A 20,110-nucleotide genomic window follows, 5' to 3' on the forward strand; every position below is an offset into this window, starting at 1 on the left:
AACTTGAAATTCATCACAACTTTATAATATTACACACAATGCAGAAGGCTTGCACATCCAAAACCAATAGATACAACTTTTGAAAAAAATTTGTACCACAATGAAATATTCCAACAACCAACAAAATTAGTCATGAATGTTTCTTGAGCAGGTTCTTTTCCACTTACTCGAGCAACAATTTGAATACATGAAATACATAAATCAGCATCTGTTTATTCATCCTCTGTTTTGTTCTTCTTCTTGATCATTTGTGCCTCGATCTGACAGTTCGAGTCCGCACAGTTTCTTTTTGGTTAGAGATCTCTACTTGCAACGCTAGATGTTTTTGGCGAGAGATTTAACAGGTCGGAAGATCCTTTGGAGGAGGTAGAAGTGATTGATTAGGTCCTTTCCCATTGTCCACCAAAAATGCCATCTTAAGCCCCCATGATGTGTGCACTTCCAAATGACAATGCATAAACCAAACACCTGAAAAATGATGCACATAATGAAAGGGGTAAGACACCAAAATGAAGAAATCAAAAGTTATAAGCAGCTACAAGTTATTCCGAAATGGGTGAGGAATTTCTGTATGAGGTCGTTATGTCTAAAAGGAGATGACAGCTTACCAGGATTATCTGCGATAAATCGGATTGCTACCCAACCACCAGATGGAACACCAATTGTGTTCCTTTCAACAGGATCAACAAGATTGAAGTTCTTAGGATCGGTCTTGGGGTTGTAATTGCCAAGTCCCCTGCCAATCGCAAAGAAATTGAAGCCATGCAGATGTACTGGGTGGTTCTCAGGGGCTATAATTCCAGTGTCTTGCAGCACAAGTTGAACAGTAGAGTTATAAGCCAACCTATAAACCTTTGTCCCATTTGTAGTCGCCAGACTAGAATTTGCTGGGAGGCCTCCAGAAAAGTTGAAAGCATTTGGTGGGTTAGCTGGAAAATCAGTGGTGAAAACCCCTTTGGTTTTGAAGAAATGTGCTTGAAGCAGAGCTGTGGTTGGCATAACAAATGTGACATTGTTAATACTGGCCACCACACGGCTTCCATTACCAGCTTTGCAACTAGGGCATGGGTTAATCCCTAACCCAATTGTGAACAGAAGGTTGTGATCAATCTTTAAGGGGACTTTGGCAGGAAACTTCATTGTGTTCAGGCTTCTGAGAGAGTCGGTAAAACTGTTGGCGACTTGGGTAGCATTTTGAGGAGGTGGGCTCGTGAGAGTTGTGGGTGAGTTAGAAAGTGTGCCTGAATAGTGCACAGTGGCAGTGGACGTCAGGTTGTCTACGGCGATACCGGGAGTGTCTAAGAATGGGGAGGCGGTAACCAAGTACTTGCCGGACTTTTGGTTTGCAGTGATGAGAGCATTCGTGGTTTGTCCAGGGGCGATCACTATGGTGTCAGTTTTGAAGGGTTTTACATAGGTGGCGTCGACTTCCACTATCGTCAACTTATGTCCGGCGATTTTGAAGAAGAGCTCTTCATTGAGCGCAGCATTGATGATGCGGAGCAAGTAGGTCTTGCCGCTTTCCACAGACAACTTGAAGCCGCCTGCATTTCATTAGCATTGCATATATTAGCTACTAGTGTGTTTAATAACATAACATGTTAGACTGTTTTCTGTTTTTTGTTTTGAATGAATGTTATATTAGGCAGAATCTGAGTACCATCTGTGGTACAATTTGGAGAGACCAAGCCAGGATGACCGTTAATAGTGTGAGCATCTGACACGTTAGGTGCTAAACCACCTTTGAGAGCTTCATTGATCACTGCTTCAGTATCTGATTTCCACCATTCAGCTGAAATTTGTACACATATTTCGACGATATTAAGCCCAGCATAACCTGGAATCAGTATGCTACTAGTTTGATATTGAATTAGTAAAGATAAATCTTACCTAACACAACTGGAACTTCCTTGTGGGGTGTTGGGAAAGGATAAGGCACACCACGCTTGGGCAGAATGACAAGAGCACCATGGACTGTGGCTCTTAGCCAGAGAATATGTGCATGCCAAAGAAGTGTGCCTCTCTGGCCTGTGATGGTGAAGTTGTATGTAAAGCTTTGGCCTTGAGGAATAGGGCACTGTGTGATGTATGCTGGTCCATCTGACCAACCGGTCCGGATTTGCCGGATACCATGCCTGCCGGATAGAAAGGTAAGTCGGAAATTAACTAGAAGTTAGCTTCAATTACAAGTGATTATATAGGTATGGATGCTAATGATTCTCACCAGTGAATGGAAACGTTGTACGTGACATGGTTGGTGACTTTCACAAGAACGGTGTCGTCTTCCCTGGCATAGAGAGTTGGCCCTGGAAAACGACCGTTGATGGTTACAATTGGCTTGGTGGAGCATAGTCTGGTAGTGTTTCTCAGCACCACCTGCGTACGTTAACAAAAGATGGCAAGGTTAGGTTTTAGGTTTTGCAGTCTACATCGATCACAGAGTATGAAATACTGTCATTTGGTAGAAAAATGATCGAAGGTGTAGTTTTTAGGTTTTGAGGGTGTACCTTCCATGCACTTTTAACTTTTACACTACTATTTTTTCAATTTAGCTAAATAAAATCTATATATATTTCAGCTTTGAAATAATTAGGCACACCATCCTCTTAGGTCTTATTAGCTAGCTTTTAGTTTAAGAAATCCATCATATGTCTGTGACCACTGATCAGAGACTCTGTGGTTTCATCGATCTCCAATCTGTATGGCAAACATTCATGCTACATTGTACACCTCTTCCATGAGTGTTTCCGAATAATATGCATGTAAACATTTGATATTAACTAAAGAAATGAAACAAACTCTAATGAAATGAAACAAAAGTTAAATTACTTACATTAAACTTGTAGTTACGAACCCTGCTCTCAACCAAAGCCGGAAGAAGGCAAGCCAGAAGAAGTAGAAGAACTCGAATCCACGAAGCCATTTTAATAGAGGAATTCGAATCGTTCTGCTTCTCTGTGCAGTAGTACCAGTAGTAGTAGTACTACAGATAAAATATTCCAGGTCTTCGTTTTGTTTGTGTTGTTGATAAATTTTCATGGTGACTGGCCAGCACAATTGTTATATAGGGTGACGAGAGGCATTGCTGCCAAGTCGTTTTTCTTAGGTTAGGTGGACATAGTGGCATTCTTTAAAAACAAGACTTCTTAAGCCTAACCAAGGTGTTTTTCCTCACATTTCTTACATATTACTTAAAGTTCGTAATCCATCACTGTAGCTGTCTATATTTTTCTGGTAAACAACAATTTATATGTAATTAGCTTTATCATTCAATTCCCTCTTATCAGGTTCCAATAAGTTTTTACAAATTTGGTTATTTGTTTGTTTCCGAGTTGAGACAATCAATTAATTGTGTCGTCCATCTAGTCATAAATTTAAGCAACTATTATTACAGAAAGGCCTTATCGATCTGTGTCTCTTCTTCTGTTTCTGTATTAAGTATTCCTCGAATTCTTGATCGAACCTTGTACTAGTGCAAATTTATAGCACTCTAGCTTCGGGTGCTGTTTTAAAGCTTAATCTTTTTCTCTCAGAGCTAATTTTGAGAAACAGCTAGGGCACATATTTCAATTTACTAGTTTTAATCTAATTTTTGTAAATGATGCTGCAGTTACGTACTAATCACTAACCATCCAAAGTATAAAGACATAAACAGTAAATTAACTAGCTAGGTTAAATTTTGTTACGGACTTTCTTTTCGATTATGTTCCGAGTTTATATGTGTCTTTTAATTCAAATTTACTAAATATATTGAGAGATTAGGTCCTCAATAGAAGTTGAATTGGATTGAACAAACACCCCACATGCACCCCTCCTTTCCCATCATATTTTAAAGGAAAGAGAGACATCAGCTGGTCCTTTTTGCGTAGGAGTGTATAGTGTATATAACTCGATCATCAGTTCATGCTCATTTTCCTAGTACGTGATGTAGATTTGTGGACAGTTTTGAGTTCTTGCAGAAAAGTTCGATCGAGTATGAGTGTGTACCTTATTTATAACTAGCGTACGCAAGGTAATTTCCCTCAAAAGTTAACGTAATTAGTAATTAACTCCAACAGTTTGGAATTACCTATCTGTGGTAAGTATGTATATAGCAAGACAGTGAGAGTATTGATTAAAAAGCCATATACATATGATGAATATGAGCTGCTGGTGCATGCAGCCGTGCAGGTGAGTGGTTTGTGGGTGTCTGATACGTAGAGAGTTGGAAAATTAGTACGTGTATGAATCCAAGGAGGATGCTTAGGAACCAAAATAGTTGGAAGGTTGGGAAATGGCTTTCAGGTCACAAATCAGATAGGAACTCCCAACAGCATAGCCATTATAGTTTTGTTTCAAAGTCAGACGAATTAAACCGACGGTGGGTAAGTCCATTTCTCATCACCGTGAGTCCTAATCAACTCTGAACTTTCTCTAGCTCCAACTAGCTAGTGACTTTGATCTGGTCCTATATATTTATTTTTCACTTCAATTAGTTTTAATTTGTTCTATTTTTCTCCACTCTCAACAATCTCTATCAGTCTATATCTCAAATCACGTACAAACACGAAGATTCGTTCAGGCAACAATAATGGTCAACTTCGATGGAAGCTAGCAAGGTAGTCTTCATCATGAAGTGCTAGCTCATTGCCAGCAGAAAGCTTGGCTTCAGCTGCTTCACGACTAAGGCTAATTGCTAGTTAGTCTTCAAATAATCTTCTTCATCATATAGTTCTTGTTTCCACTAAATAACATCAAGAAAATCGATCCCTTTGCCCTTTTCTTGTCTTTTATTCAGTTGTGACCTATTGTTGGTGTTGTACGCAGCTCTATTATGGCAATGAGTTTCATACATGGTAGGTAGAATTTGTCTTTCCTACACATACGTGCATTGAGCTCAACCCTTCAAAGGCTTCACGTACTTTTCTTTTGCATAAAATATGACTTCATTGTATCATAAACTAGGTAAATTGTAGCGTTGGAGTAGCCTCATTTAGTCGCATGATCTGATTTTATATACAGATATGTGAGGTAACGAGTCGTATTTCCTAGGGCAAGAAAAAGAAAGGAAGTGTGTTGAGTAACATGAATCAAATTTTCAAAACCATGCCATTAATATATAAGAATTTAGAACAGATTACAACTAATTGTATGAATTGATATCTAGTCTCACATTGATTAGTGAGGCAACGAAAGTGCGTAATTAAGAAGAGAATTACTATCCTTTCATTGAAACTGAAAGCACTATTTCATCTGAAAATGTTGTAGCTAAGTTTTCATACTTCAAGAGAGAGAGAAAATTGCTTTCGTTTCTATAGTTAGGAATGTTTCATGATCATTTTCGATAATTTAAACTTTAAAGTAAAAATTACATAAACATGTGACAATAGTCCCCGATCTGTAAAATCTATATGAGGGGGAGTGAAGGAACGCACCCACCTGCATTCTAGAAGCCGAGTTGTGTCAATATGTTCAGTAACAGCGGGGAGAGATAAAATACATCAAAACGGCTGAGTCCGGCAAGGATAAACAAAGAAAGTTTCGTCGACATGCATCATATATGATACATATTCTTACCTTTGTTAAGAGAAAATTTGACATTATTAATGTGAGGGCAAAAAGTTACCATCGAAAGTTTTTTAAAATTTTTTTTTATTAGGAATTTTTTTTTATGACTTACCCTAAAAAAGTCACGTAAGAATCAAGTCATGAGGTTACCCTAGAACAAACATATTGCAATCACCATATGATTAAGCACAAGAGAATAGAGAACAAGAGAACCATAAGATTGCTAGAGAACCCTAACTTTACTAGTAAAACGAGATTATTCAAACGCAACCTAGGACCACCCTAACGGATTAAAAAACCTAAAAGACTAAATCTCAAAACAAAATTAAAACTAGGCCCAAACAACATCAGGGCTCAGCCTTTTGTGCAGCACATGGAAGCCCAACTAAGGCCCAACACATACACCACCGTCAGCCACCTGCCTTGCCGTATTGGTCTGAATCCTCGTCGTTGTCTTCACCACTAGCGCGATCTAGCATAGAAATTGAAAGGAGACTCCTTCCAACAAGTATCCAAATCGAACACCATTAGCACTAAACACCATTATTAGCCGCCGCTTCGAATCAGAGATCTAAAACCAATGCCTCACACGGTTTACGGTGTAGCCCAGCCGCGCATGACAACCGCCTCCTCCGTCGTTGGATCCAAACATGCCAAGCCTCACCAACCCTCACACATGCCGCAAAACTAGAACGAATCAAAGATCCAGCCACACTCCTAACCCAGAAGGGTGGATGAAATCCTGTCTGACGACGGCGCAGGGCACGCCGCCGAATAGGGAGGTAAGAATCTTGGGGGTTGCTCTCTAGGGTGAGAGAGAGAGAGAGAGAGATGCATGGAAAGTTTTTCTTGTCAGTATTTGAGTTTTAAAGGTCATAAATGTTGCGGGAGAAATAAACTAAGAGAGAGAAATTGGGGAGAATATCGTTCTTATTTTATTCATAGAATAAGCCTATATATATAGAGGATACAATACAAAAGGAAAATACATATATTCCTATTACAACATTGATATCGAATCCTATTCTGATTTTACTTTGACTAAGGCACATACAATAAATCATATTTCCTTAAACACTCCCCCTTGTGCCGTGTCAAAGTAATATGATACATTCAGATGCATTTCATGTTGCCTCATTAAAAACCTTGCCAAGTAACAATAAAACCTCATGGGCAAAAATAATCTTGGTTGAAAGAACAAAAAGAGTACAACGCATCATTCACATTTGAAACTGACATGTATGTGTCAGACTCCCCTGATGTCTGCACCTCCCCCTGATTCTTACAATTATGGGAGCTTAGATAACTTAAAGCATACCAATGCTTTTGACATGTTTTTCAAATGAGACCTTAGGCAGTGATCTAGTAAAAAGATATGACATATTATCCTCATATCTAACTTGTTTCACTTTGATCATGAGGAAAACTCATTATTTGCTGATCACGTACATGATATATACTTGGTGTTGTCACCTTTGGTAAAACATTGCTTCATATGTCGAATGCAAGCATCATTAACCTCATAAAAGTATGTAGGTTTATCTATTGGAAACTTTAAACCATTTGCTTTTAGAATATGTGTAATTATAGGCTTCAGCCATATACACTCACGAACAATTTCGTGTAGAGCAATCATATAGACATCATTCAAAGATGTAGCGACAAAACTCTGTTTAGTTCACCAAAATATTACGTTGTTTCCCAATACATAGTTCACATGGAAACAACTTTATGTGGGTTAAAGAGATACCCAATATCAGCAAATCACAAGTATTTGGTAGAATGAGTAGAAGGCTGCCCAAGAACTCAAAATAAGAGTTTGCGTCGAAATCAGATTCACGCGTAGCATGACCTTCGTGTACTAAATCAGTCATAACTTCCTGCTCAAAATAGATATGGACGAACCGTAAAACTTTCTGGAAACTACACATCCGTATCTTTCCAACCATATATTACTCATAATCAGATTCGTCATGAGCTGATCACAGAGCTCTGTCGAAGTTGACTGATCTGTAAAAACAGATTTTCTGATTTCGCCTTTAATGCGTTTTTCTTCACGCATGGCTTGCAGCGATGGCTATGTGATGCAATACATCATGCCATATACTCTTCTCTTTATAGGGATAGAATAAGCCCAAAAATATCATGACTATCCGAAGATTATTTTTATGTCAATCCAATGACAATGTGTGGGCGCGTAGCTAAATCTAGCTAACAAGTTCACAATATGAATGAGATCTCAAGTCTTGTATATTTTGCTTAGTACAATAATGCGCTTATTGTACTTATATTAGACATTCAGCCTCTAAAACGTGTTCGCCATCATCCCTTGGACGAAACGTATCCCTGTAAGGGTCAAGACTACGAACGATCATGGGAATAGTTATAGGCCTCACTTTATCATCATTAGAGTGCCTTAATATCTCATAATATAAGCCGATTGATGGACAATACCATCATTATGGTGCTCGAGTTCCAGTTCGAGACAAAACCATATATTCCTAAGATCTTTTATCTCAATTCGGATTTCAAATCCATAGCGGTATCTCTTAGTTCATCAAGAGTCCATTAAAACTTATGTCATCAACATAAACCGCAATAACTGTAAATCCGGAACTTGTCCTTATAATAAACACGCATTGGGCACAATTCATCATATCCCTTCCCAATCAAGTAGTCACTTAATGAGCGTTACAACTTTATTGTAAACGTGCTCCGTGGTCTAGAGCCACTTGTATTGGGTAAATGAAGTCAACCTGGGACATTCATGTATATCTCGTAAATTAGATCCCCATAGAGATATTGTGACCACATTCATAAGCTACATGTCAAGTTTTTCGGAAACTACCAAACTGACAAGGTAGTGGAGTGCAATGACATCCATTACGAGAGAATACATCTCCTTGTAGTCGATCCCAGGGCAATATGACAAGCCATGCGCCATGAGGCGAGTCTACTAAGCATGCTTTATAACAAAGACTTATTAAATTGATAGGTTTTACACTTGGGCGTGTCGGCATCACCAACCCAAATACCTTTCTTTCAACTTAGCCTGGATCGCTTCTTTCCTTTTAGGCCAATATTAACTACGTTTGCATTTTAGCAACGAAGTAAGGTTCGATATCTCAATATCCCACGTCTGCATGTACACTAGTGTAATATATAGTTGTAGAGATCTCTATATTTCAAGAATTGGTTTTAACATTGAGGCGTCCCCCAATGATAACCATAATTCATAAATATTCACATGAGACGGATTTGAGTATCAATGATCAATAGATCAAGTTGTGCCAAACTCGCTCACTCCTTTAGGTGAGTATTGATCGAACCTATAGTGCCTCCCTCTTTTCCTTAGGGAGCCACGGCCTGTGACACCATTATGCAACATTATGGTGTCACTATGCTACCAACCATGGCGGCGGCGTTGACACCAATTTCATTAGGTGGCGCCATGTCCTCTTAATAGGGCATCAATCCTTACAGGCATGTTTGCAGCATTTATATTATGATCTCGTCGCTTTAATATTACAAAACGCATCAGGCATCGAATCTGCTACGTTATGAAGATCAATTGTTCTACGCACTTCAATATTGTGCGGTTTTGGGGATCATGATGAGACAAAGTGGGGATAAATCACGACAATTTTCTGTTGTTATCTTTGAACATTCTTGTTTTTATCTCCCCCTAACGACGGGAAGATTGTCTCATCAAAGTGACATTCCGCAAATATGGCGGTAAAGAGATCGCCTGTCAAGATTTCAACAAAGCGGACTATAGTTGGAGACTTATATCCAACATACATACTTATTCATGTCTAAGAACCCATCATAGTGCGTTGTGGCTGCGCAATTTTGACACATAAATGCGTAAGTCGCTAGCTTTAACGCATAAAAAGGTTAAGTGGTGATGGTTCGTAGATGAATTAGTATAGCTGCATGCAATCGCATAACCCAAGCGGAAAAATTGGTGCGCATTACCAAAATTTAGGCTACTATCGTAGTCATTTACTTGTAACTTTCCGCGAGACTATTTGGGCATGTACATGGGAACATGATATCAAACATCATTCCATCAAAATGTACAATAGTCATCGAAAATTGTCGATGTGAACTCTCTAGCATTATCAAGTCGAATTGACTGAATGAGATGATATGGGTAGTGAGCCCAATATATAATTTGTGCTAGAAGTTATATGATAAGCAGCATATATAACTAGTAGACGATAGTGTGACACGTGACCAGCGTGTATGCACGTCAACCAACACCATAAAATATCAAAGATGCCCGCAAGTTGGTTGAATTTGTCTACAGAATCCCCTTGGATTCAATGTAATTTAGAACATTATATATGAGAATACATGTGTCCTTTGCATAGGATGAATCTCAATCCTAATTTTCCAAAGAAATAGGCTTTACAAAATGAGTGATTAATTGGCTTTCAGAAGTAACCAATGAAGATTTTGGTTTAGCCATAAAGTCATAATTGACTTGAGAATATGGAACGATTGCACCAACATGTGCATCAAAAATGTCCCAAAGCTGCTTAGGGGAAGCGACGGCATTTTTATACAAGTAGCAATATGCCTCTTGAACCATATTCTTTTGGTTCTTGCTTCTTCTCACTCAAAATAATGGATGTCCATGTGATATTTTTATTTTCAATATACGGATCATCATACCATGACCATGATATCTTAATCTGTCATGTCAAAACCTATATGTGTCATAATCCCAATGTCATCTCATATGATGTTGTTAGATTCAACAATTATAATAGTGGTTACAAATTAACCCACTAATGACGCATAATCTTCTCTAATACTCGTGTACATCCGTAGTCATTAGAGGTAATGCAAAGGAACTCATGTCCATTCTCTTTTATGCGTTTCCACATGATAATTGTTGGCAATATATCTTTTAGTGCTGATAAGGGTTCGATTAGCTTTTGGAGCATAAAAAGCTTCAATGATAATAATCATAGTGCCATAAAGACAAGAATTTGAGCCATCTATCGCTCGTTTTTTATTAGTTGTGATGATTCAATCATCTGAGTCACAAAAGGATTATAAGACATTATTCCACAAATAATTACCTGCTATTAGGTATTATGTGGGTAGTCATACTATCGACTTTAAATATTTGATCTCCCCAAGTAACATACTGGCAAATTATAGGAGATCAGTCAACATATGTTCAAGACATACAGTGAATGTAAATATACTCAAATAAACAATTTTTTTGCTGTTACTGTTCACGATGAACAGTACCTTTTGTTGACTTTTTTTTGGTTCAGCTGACTTTTCGTCAAAGAGACCTTTTTCGTCATAGTTGACTTTTTCGTCACAGTTGATCTTTCGTCACAGTTGACTTTTTCGTCAGAGTTGACTATTTCACTTTTTTCAATTCTTTGTCGAAAATATTTTGTCACCCTTTTAATTCATATTACCACACCATGTGCATTTATGGTGGAATTATTTATTTCTTTTGAACCATATATCAGAATAAGGCATGATCACAACTTTGAATATGACATTGTAATAACAAATCAAATAAAGCTCAAATCTCATAAAAATATATTTGAGACTTTATTAATATGCCAACGTACACATCGAGGTTTTGTAATCAAAATCTAATCCAAATAATAAGAATCATGACCAAACGTCATTTATGAATTGAGGCATAGAAGCATGTACAAGTATTCTTGGAAAATAAATGCTCCAATCAAAATCTGTAACATCAATGTGTTCTTTGCCAAATTTGAAATATGTAATAGTGAGATTGATGTCATTGCCATCTCCATCTTCTTCTTCAGCTGCATGATGAGCATTTGCTCTCTTATATATTTATATACTTTATATTGTGCAGCTAATTTAGCACTTGCCTTGCAATGCTCAAAATTAATGCTTATTAGATTCATGTCTATAGCATATATACCTCATCTTCAAATACCAAGCCATGTCATGGCATTGAGGTGGTTCTCGATGTCAGTCACCCATTGGTGATATTCAATATCATTGCAGTACAATTTTGCAAATTCCGGGCATTTTTTTCTTTTATTTTCTTTGCCCTCTTTTTTTTTGACATCTTGAGAAACAAGAAGAAGAATTAGTGTTGTAGTCCCAAAGACTTCCTCGACCACTAATATTTCCAAGAAATTTGGATTAGACCAAAACCATGATGTTTAAATGGTCGTTTTGAGGCTCATGAATTTTTCTCATAGCCATAATTTTCTTTTCGATGCTCATAGCATATGAATCCCCACGATTCAATTAATTCTCAAAAGTCCCACGCCATATGAGGGGTCGGGATGAAGAAGAAGGGAACTTGGAAAATCCCTGATGAAAAACACAATTCTCAGAAAACATGAACTTTTTTTTTTTTTTTGACTACATCAAAACCAAGCCTTGAAAAGAACTTATACAAAGCTTAGAGACTTGCTACAAAACATTGAAAACTAGAACAGTAGAAAACCGAGAGAGAAAGTACATGATAAAAATACATTGGCACCAACATCATCATCGCCTCGTTCATGTACATGATCCCCTGTTGTATTATTCTCAACCTTATACCTCTGCAGTCGAAACTCCTTAATCACATTAACCATAAAGATCAAACACCACAAATTAAGACTTGAAAGTTCCGTCCTAGGCAACATGACGCCACATCGAAGAAAAGTAGACCAACAATTAACCATGACGAATGTAAGGAAATCCCAGGAAATCCATACGAAGGAAAGGAATAATTTCAGCAGGAGGAGAAGCATGCCAAATCCAAGATGAAGAGGACATACCTAAATTGGCGAGTCTATCGGCAACAGTGTTCCCTTCACGAAGGACATGAGAACAAAAGAAAGACATTGAACGAATTCTAGCAGCACAGTTATACCACAATGTGCGTAATTGCCACGGAGGGACAAATGACGACTTAGAGAAGCATTCAACCACACTCGTAGAGTCACACTCAAGCCAAACATGTTGCCAGCCGAGCTGAAATGTCAATTCTATCCCAATAATAACAGCCAAAAGCTCAGAGAAAAAAGCGTTATGGTGTCCTATAGGAGTGCTAAATCCGCCAATGAAATGACCTTGATAGTCTCGAAAAACACCCCCACAAGCTGCCGGCCCAGAATTCCCTTTAGCAAGACCATCAGTATTAAGCTTAATCCATGGAGACAAAGGAGGATGCCACAAAACTAACCGGATTCCTTTTTGGGCTCTTGAGGTTGGTGTCACCCCCATTTTAACAAGCAATTGGGCATCTAAGATACCACTACAGGAGCATGAGGAGCAAGAAACTGAAGCCAAGCTTTAATGGATCGAAAAACACGCATAAGAGATGGTTTTTTGTTCTCAAACCGTAACTTATTGCGAGACTTCCAAATAGCCATCAGAACATATAAGCCTCCTGCAAGCCAAAGATTTCTCAACTGAGCAGAGAAGGCCTTGTGCTTGAAGGAGTCCCAAAGGTCAAATAAAGAACCGGTGGATGAAAGAGAAGTACCAAAGCAGCAAGCAAGCCATTGCCAAATATGTTGTGCAAAAGAGCAATTGAAAAAGAGATGAGTCTGATCCTCTAGAAAACCAAAATTACAAAGCTGACATACAGACACCATAGGAATACCTCTATTTTGAAGTTGATCATCCGTAGGCAACTTATGATGAAACAACCGCCACGCTAGCAAAGAAAAACGCGGAGGGATAAAGTTACGCCACACCGTGAAAGCCCAAGGCGGTGAAGAGAAATTTGGGCGGAGCTGATCGTAAGCAGAGGAAAAAGATAGAACCCCATCACTTGAATGTTCCCAAATAAGCGTATCATTGGTAGACTCCGTAGGCAAAAGAACAAGCATAATATCTTTGACCAAATCAGGAAAAGCTTGACGAAATCGAGCTGACAGAACCCAATTTTGATCAGATATAAAGGCTGCAACGGTAGATGACAAGTGAGCAGAAGAAATAGTAATATGTAGCTTGTCAACAATGGGTACATCAAGCCATTTATCACTCCAAAATTTAACTGAATTTCCATCCCCGATAAGCCATTTTGAATTCTGGAACAATATAGGAAGTGAAACCCTTAATCCATGCCATAGTGAAGAGCGCAAATATCGAGATTTCATATGATGAAAGATTGAGAACCGGCTGCGAGCAAAAACACCCCATGCTGAATTAGAAGTCAGAACACGCCATCTCATTGTAAGAAGTGCTGCCGAGTTAAGAGATTTCAGATGTCAAAGACCAAGCCCACCTTCATCCTTGGGGGCACAAATTTGACTCCAGGAAACAGTGACAATCTTCTTAATGCCAACATCACCGGACCAAATGAAATTACGTGCAATTACGGCAAGGAGATCCTTTATCCCCACTCTTATTTTGTCTTGTCGAGGAAGCGTTACGCCGGGGTCTTACAGCTCTTTTTTCTTCTAGGCGTGTGAAACCGATATCCCTTCCACGAGGTTGCTCTCTCACTCATGTCTTATATGCAGATGACTTATTTATATTTTGTAGGGGAGATGATGCTTCTCTTACTCGCTTGCAGTCTTTTTTAGAGAGATATGGCCAGGCTTCTGGGCAGCTAGTGAACAAAGAAAAGAGTACTTTCTATTTGGGAGATTCATATGCTCACCGACGTAAGGCAATACGTCGTATATTGGGTTTTAAATTTGGTACTACTCCTTTCACGTATTTGGGTGTCCCAATTTTCAAAGGTATGTCTCGCCGGTTCCATCTCCAAGCTCTTGCAGATAAAGCAAAAGCTCGCCTGCTGGGTTGGGCAGGAAAGCTTATATCTATGGTCGGGCGTGTTCAATTAGTTCATGAACTTTAATATAAAGCTTACTTGAATAAATTTTAAGCTTGAAATTCTTATCACGCTTGTGTTGATGTAGACGTGTAAAAGTCTCTAAAATTGATGCGTGTCATCGATCCGACTACGGGATTGCTTAGACTGCCTCAATCTTTGGCATATTAGACGTCACAATACCATCATTTGGATTTCCCTTAAAATAAAACAGAAGGTGAGCTATGGGGCCTCAATACGTATACGACCATGGAATTCAAGCATAATATATATAACCAGAGGTGTATCAAGCAGAGGTGTATGTAATATATAAAGTATAATCACAAAACTTAGCTTTGTTCTTGAAGCGGTGATTGCTTGGTGATCAATAAGTGCCTCGTGTCTTCTCCAAACTTAGGGTTTAGCATGCATAAACTCATCTGCTCATATACTTTGTTTATAGTTGCAATTATCTTAATCTTGTTCTCCTGTGAGTCCTCTCAATTAATCATAATCTTCCACTCCCCCGATTTATCTATGTATGCAACTGTACGCACTCCAATTCCAAAAGCCATTCATCTTGACATGGTGGTTAGAGTAAAGTGTCTGATAACGTGTTGCGGGAGAAATAAACTAAGAGAGAGAAATTAGGGAGAATATCGTTCTTATTTCATTCATAGAATAATAGAATAAGCCTCTATATATAGAGGATACAATACATAAGAAAAGTACATATATTCCTATTACAACATTGATATCGAATCCTATTCTGATTCTACTTTGACTAAGACACACACAATAAATCATATTTCCTTAAACAATAAATACATAGATAACATATGAATTTCTTTTTTGGGATCCCTAATTCTAGTTAATAAAAGCATTTACCCTGATAGGAAAGACCAGTCAGTTCCTCCGGGCACTAGCTGACTAAGAGATTCATGCTCAATCATCCTTAGATTATGTCTAAGGATGATTGAGCATGAAGTTTTTGTTAGTTAATAATCGGGTGAACACTATTGGGACATACCACGATTGAATTCATTTTAACAAAAAAAAAAAATACGATTGAATTCATGTTCTTGGGCTAAAAACTTGCCACCGACCAACATTTACGAGTCATATTCTAAACAAAAAAACATTTACGGGCCATATGAAAGTAAAGTTAAAGTTCAACCTAAACATGGGCCAGAACGTGCTCATTATTCTGAATTCTGATTACAGATAGCAACAAGTAAGCACATACTCTACCCAAGTCCTAAGAAGGTGTGCCATGGAAGCAAAAGCTAAAGATTTGGTTGTTAGAATGGCCATTGATGAAACGCTGTGGTGCATCTTAAATTGACATTTAGCAGATCCTACTAGTCGAAAATGACACAACTATACCTACATTTATGAGTTACATTCAGCAATGCAGTTGAAGTTTGATCCATTTGAACCGTGTGCCATGCACAGATTTATGCACATGATGGTTACCATATATATATATATATACAGTAGCTGCCTGTACGCAAATTTTTGTTGCATTGAAGTTGAAGATGAGCTTGTCTCTCACAGCAATGGCAGAAATCGATAATGTTTACACGAAAGATGGAACAACTGATTATCGTAACCAGCCTGCCATGAAGAACAAAACAGGAACATGGAAAGCTTGCCCTTACATTCTAGGTAAGTAAATGATTTGATGGCATTGAAATATGATGAACGACGTACAACTGCTTAGTACTTACATTCCTTGGCTTTTTTTTATTATATCAGGAAATGAATGCTGTGAACGATTGGCTTACTATGGGATTAATACCAATCTTGTAAATTACCTCAAGTTCCAAATGAACCAGAGGAATGTTGAGGCTGTTAATAATGTCACAAATTGGTCAGGCACATGCTATGTGACACCATTGCTTGGAGCATTTCTAGCTGATGCATACCTCGGAAGATATTACACGATTGTTGCGTTCTCTATAGTTTATGTTTTGGTAAGTTATTCGTATATTCATCGAAATAAGGATAATACTTCTTTAATTAGATGTCTAACATGTTAGGTTGCCAAACTGTAAATCTGGTCAAATATTAAACAATATACTGAATATATTTCAAATCCTTGAATATGACATGTAAAGCCATTCATTTGTTGCAGGGGATGACACTATTGACATTATCAGCATCAGTTCAAGGGCTAAAACCACCATGTGACAAAAACAATGTGTGCAGTCCAACACAATTCCAAGCAGGAGCGTTCTTTACTGGATTGTACCTCATAGCTCTTGGAACAGGAGGCATAAAACCTTGTGTCTCCTCCTTTGGGGCAGACCAATTTGATGACACTGATGAGGCTGAGAAGAAGAACAAGGGTTCTTTCTTCAACTGGTTCTACTTCTCAATTAACATTGGCGCACTTGTGGCTTCCTCTGTGCTTGTTTGGATACAAACAAACGTTGGATGGGGCTGGGGATTTGGGATTCCTGCTGTGGCTATGGCGCTTGCTGTTGTGAGCTTCTTTTCGGGTACTCGCTTGTATCGGAACCTGAGGCCCAGTGGAAGTCCCCTGACTCGCATTTGCCAGGTGATGGTTGCATCCTTCAGAAAATACAAAGAACAAGTTCCTAGAGATAAGTCTCTATTGTTTGAGACAGCAGAAGACGAGTCCGCTGTTAAAGGAAGCCGCAAGCTTGATCACACAGAACAGCTAAGGTAAATAACCGTAAATTTGTGAGTTTGTAACATCATATGACATGCATTGTTAGTTTGAAATGCGTTGTTAATTTATTTTATGAGAGTTCTAAAAGAGCTTAGAATACACTAATTGTCTATGTTTATGTTTCCAATTCCCTTAGTTTCTTAGACAAGGCAGCAGTTGTGACTCAATCAGACAGAACCAAAGGCTCAGTGATGGCATGGAGACTCTGCACTGTGACCCAAGTTGAGGAGCTCAAGTCCATCATAAGGCTACTGCCAATTTGGGCCACTGGCATTATATTCTCAGCTGTATACAGCCAAATGGGAACCTTGTTTGTGCTACAAGGCAACACAATGGACCTTCACCTAGGCAACACCTCCTTTGAAATCCCCTCCGCCTCGCTCTCCCTCTTCGACACCATCAGCGTCATCTTCTGGGTTCCGGTCTATGATCGTATCATTGTCCCATTTGTTAGGAAATTCACAGGACACAAAAATGGGTTCACCCAACTTCAAAGAATAGGAATTGGGTTTGTGATCTCAGTCTTTGCAATGTTGGCTGCTGCGACTTTGGAGCTCCTGAGACTCAATGAGGTGAAAAAGCACAATTACTATGACCTCAAGCACATTCCCATGTCAATCTTTTGGCAAGTGCCTCAGTACTTCATAATTGGGTGTGGTGAGGTTTTCACCTTTATTGGGCAATCGGAATTCTTCTATGAGCAAGCTCCTGATGCCATGAGGAGTTTATGTTCTGCTCTGGCTCTCATAACGACTGCACTAGGGAACTACTTGAGTACATTTCTTGTGAATGTTGTGACTGATGTGAGCACAAGAAATGGCAAAGCTGGTTGGATACCAGATAACTTGAATTATGGGCGCCTTGACTACTTCTTCTGGCTTTTGGCTGTGTTGAGTGTGTTGAATTTGGGGTTCTACCTTATGGTTGCTAGATGGTATACTTACAAGAGGGCTGTGGTTCCTAGTCATTGATCGAGCTAAAGCAAAGAGAGTTTGATGCTTCATTTATTTATCAACTATCAAGCAAAGGGTCCATTTTGATATATATGTTCTATTTTTCTTATAAAATGTCATAGTTGGATTGGCATGCTCACCAAATGTGACATTCTGATTCAATAACACTTGGATCGAGTTTTTCAATAGTCAAGGCCAATTGATCACAGGCTAGAAAACTTTCTTGTTATGTGATAATGATTTTGACCTTCAAGAAATCAAGAAGCTGATTCTCAAGTGCTTGAGTAGAAGTACTAGCATTTTGACCTTCAAGCTTCTCATATTAATGATTGACTTTGGAGGATAATTCTTGCAAGGCTGCAACATCAACTTCAGGTTCACATCAAAAACCAATTGGCAATGGATAGAGTGGCCCAAACCCTTATTAACCCACAGGCAAGGTCTCATATTCCCGATGTGGGATTGATATCTCAACACGGCCCCGCACGTATGGCGAATTTTCAAGCCTAACACGTGGACAACATTTGGGGTTGACGTGGAGTTCGTGTGGCCATTGGGCTTCACACGTGGACGTGGGTAACCCGCTCTGATACCACGATAAAGTAGTCTAGGGTTCACATCCAAAACCAATTGACAATGGATGAAGTGGCCCAAACTCTTATTAACCCACAGGCAAGGTCCCATATTCCCGATGTGGGATTGATATCTCAACAATAACCACATTATCAAAACATAATTTCTTATTGTTTTATATTTACATTTTCTCTTAATTACTTATTTTATATTTTCATTTTCTCTTAATAACAAAAGTTCCATTTTTTTTTTGTTCTTTGACTCAATCACGTCTGTGTTTATCTGTTTTCTTCCTCTCCGGTTAGTATATTTTTTCCAGCACTTATTGTTATTTCATCAGCTTTTCAACAAGAGAGTACAACCTGACTCCTAATTTGTGTTCAAATTTCCGTTCCAGATGATACCCCTAAACAAGATCACACGTACATAAATTTCTTCAATACTTTCTTGATTTCATTTGTTAAACCTGTTTCATCAATTGCTATAAGAAAGCGGCGCCTTCCAGCAAAATTAAGAAACATGTGTATCAGACTTGGTGATATGCATAAAGATGTCCTAATATGAAATTGAAGGCCTTCATGAGTCCCAATCTCGCCACAATAACAATGATATACTGTGTTCTAACCAAGACCAGGAGGCTAGGAAAAAAAATTATTCTCACTGTCAATCCAACTCCATGAACTCAGATGAACAATTCTCTACCTGGTCATGGTAATCGAATTCAACACCAAATTCAAATTCACATGAGGGATTCCCCATTTGAGAATTCATATTCACATAGATATCCATTAAAAATGCTAGTCGACCCCATGAAACACAACAATGATCCTGAAAGCCCAATCATAAACGGCATGTGATAGACTAATCAATATGAGTTGATCAATTAAAGAGTTGGTGTGATGCTTGAGAGGAGGGGTGAGAGAGGAGGAGAGAACACATGTGGTCATATTAGATCAATAGGAAGATGGAGGTGAAGAGGAAAACGACGCATATTAGATCAAGGGGAAGAAGAGAAAATAGGGTTTAAAGAGATACAATTAAAAAAGTGAAAAAAGGAAAACCAAAAGAAAAGAGAATTTTTGTAATAAAGAAAAATGAAAATATAAAATAATAAAAAAATTATGTTTTGATGATGTGGATGTGCCACATAAGTTGTCACATAAGGTGGGTTTTAGGTAGTTTCCTAAAAGGTGGTTCACCTAGCATTACTCCATCCCGAATACCATATGACATGGTAGTATTTCAATATAAGGGGCCTTCGGGCAAGTTTGAGGGGTTTGAGCATTACTGCATTTAAGCAGAGATTAGTCTGACTTTGTTAGGAAACTCTTGTATATTTTTGTCTGAGTACTAACTGGGTGGGTATGTCACTGACTTGTTAACATTACCGAGGTGGCTTACTACTTCACTCCCAATAAAAAAAATTAAAAAAAAACAAAAATTTACTTTCGATGAGCAACAAAATGGATTACCTGGATTTGGTTGTCAAGTCGGATCTCTATGTTTTCCATTTTTGCCAAGGAAATAGAGTTTTTGTGACACGACCCACCCCGAATTTCA

General features: G+C 38.4%; 3 protein-coding genes across 3 annotated transcripts in view; 1 reads left to right on the plus strand and 2 right to left on the minus strand.

Annotated features, from left to right (window-relative positions):
- Positions 1-3,029, minus strand: LOC101311877 (laccase-4-like). The gene is made up of 6 exons (XM_004302595.1): positions 2,834-3,029; positions 2,225-2,376; positions 1,891-2,135; positions 1,661-1,792; positions 609-1,544; positions 1-468 (listed from the first exon to the last, which is right to left on the minus strand). Exons 1-6 carry the CDS (start codon positions 2,921-2,923, stop codon positions 338-340), a joined length of 1,686 nt encoding a protein of 561 aa, XP_004302643.1. The 5' UTR covers positions 2,924-3,029; the 3' UTR covers positions 1-337.
- Positions 3,030-12,234: 9,205 nt separating this feature from the next.
- Positions 12,235-12,786, minus strand: LOC101293806 (putative ribonuclease H protein At1g65750-like). Its single transcript, XM_004305096.1, has one exon. It carries the CDS (start codon positions 12,784-12,786, stop codon positions 12,235-12,237), a length of 552 nt encoding a protein of 183 aa, XP_004305144.1.
- Positions 12,787-15,885: 3,099 nt separating this feature from the next.
- LOC101294097 (peptide transporter PTR5-like) overlaps positions 15,886-20,110 on the plus strand; it is a 9,649-nt gene continuing 5,424 nt past the window's right edge. The window contains exons 1-4 of the mRNA XM_004305097.1: positions 15,886-15,994; positions 16,085-16,302; positions 16,464-17,017; positions 17,161-17,920. Of these exons, the coding sequence (XP_004305145.1) occupies positions 15,886-15,994; positions 16,085-16,302; positions 16,464-17,017; positions 17,161-17,920 (1,641 nt within the window). The remainder of the gene's footprint in view (positions 15,995-16,084; positions 16,303-16,463; positions 17,018-17,160; positions 17,921-20,110) is intronic.

This window comes from Fragaria vesca, linkage group LG6, assembly GCF_000184155.1.
Source record: "Fragaria vesca subsp. vesca linkage group LG6, FraVesHawaii_1.0, whole genome shotgun sequence".
In the NCBI taxonomy this organism is placed as follows: domain Eukaryota; kingdom Viridiplantae; phylum Streptophyta; class Magnoliopsida; order Rosales; family Rosaceae; genus Fragaria; species Fragaria vesca.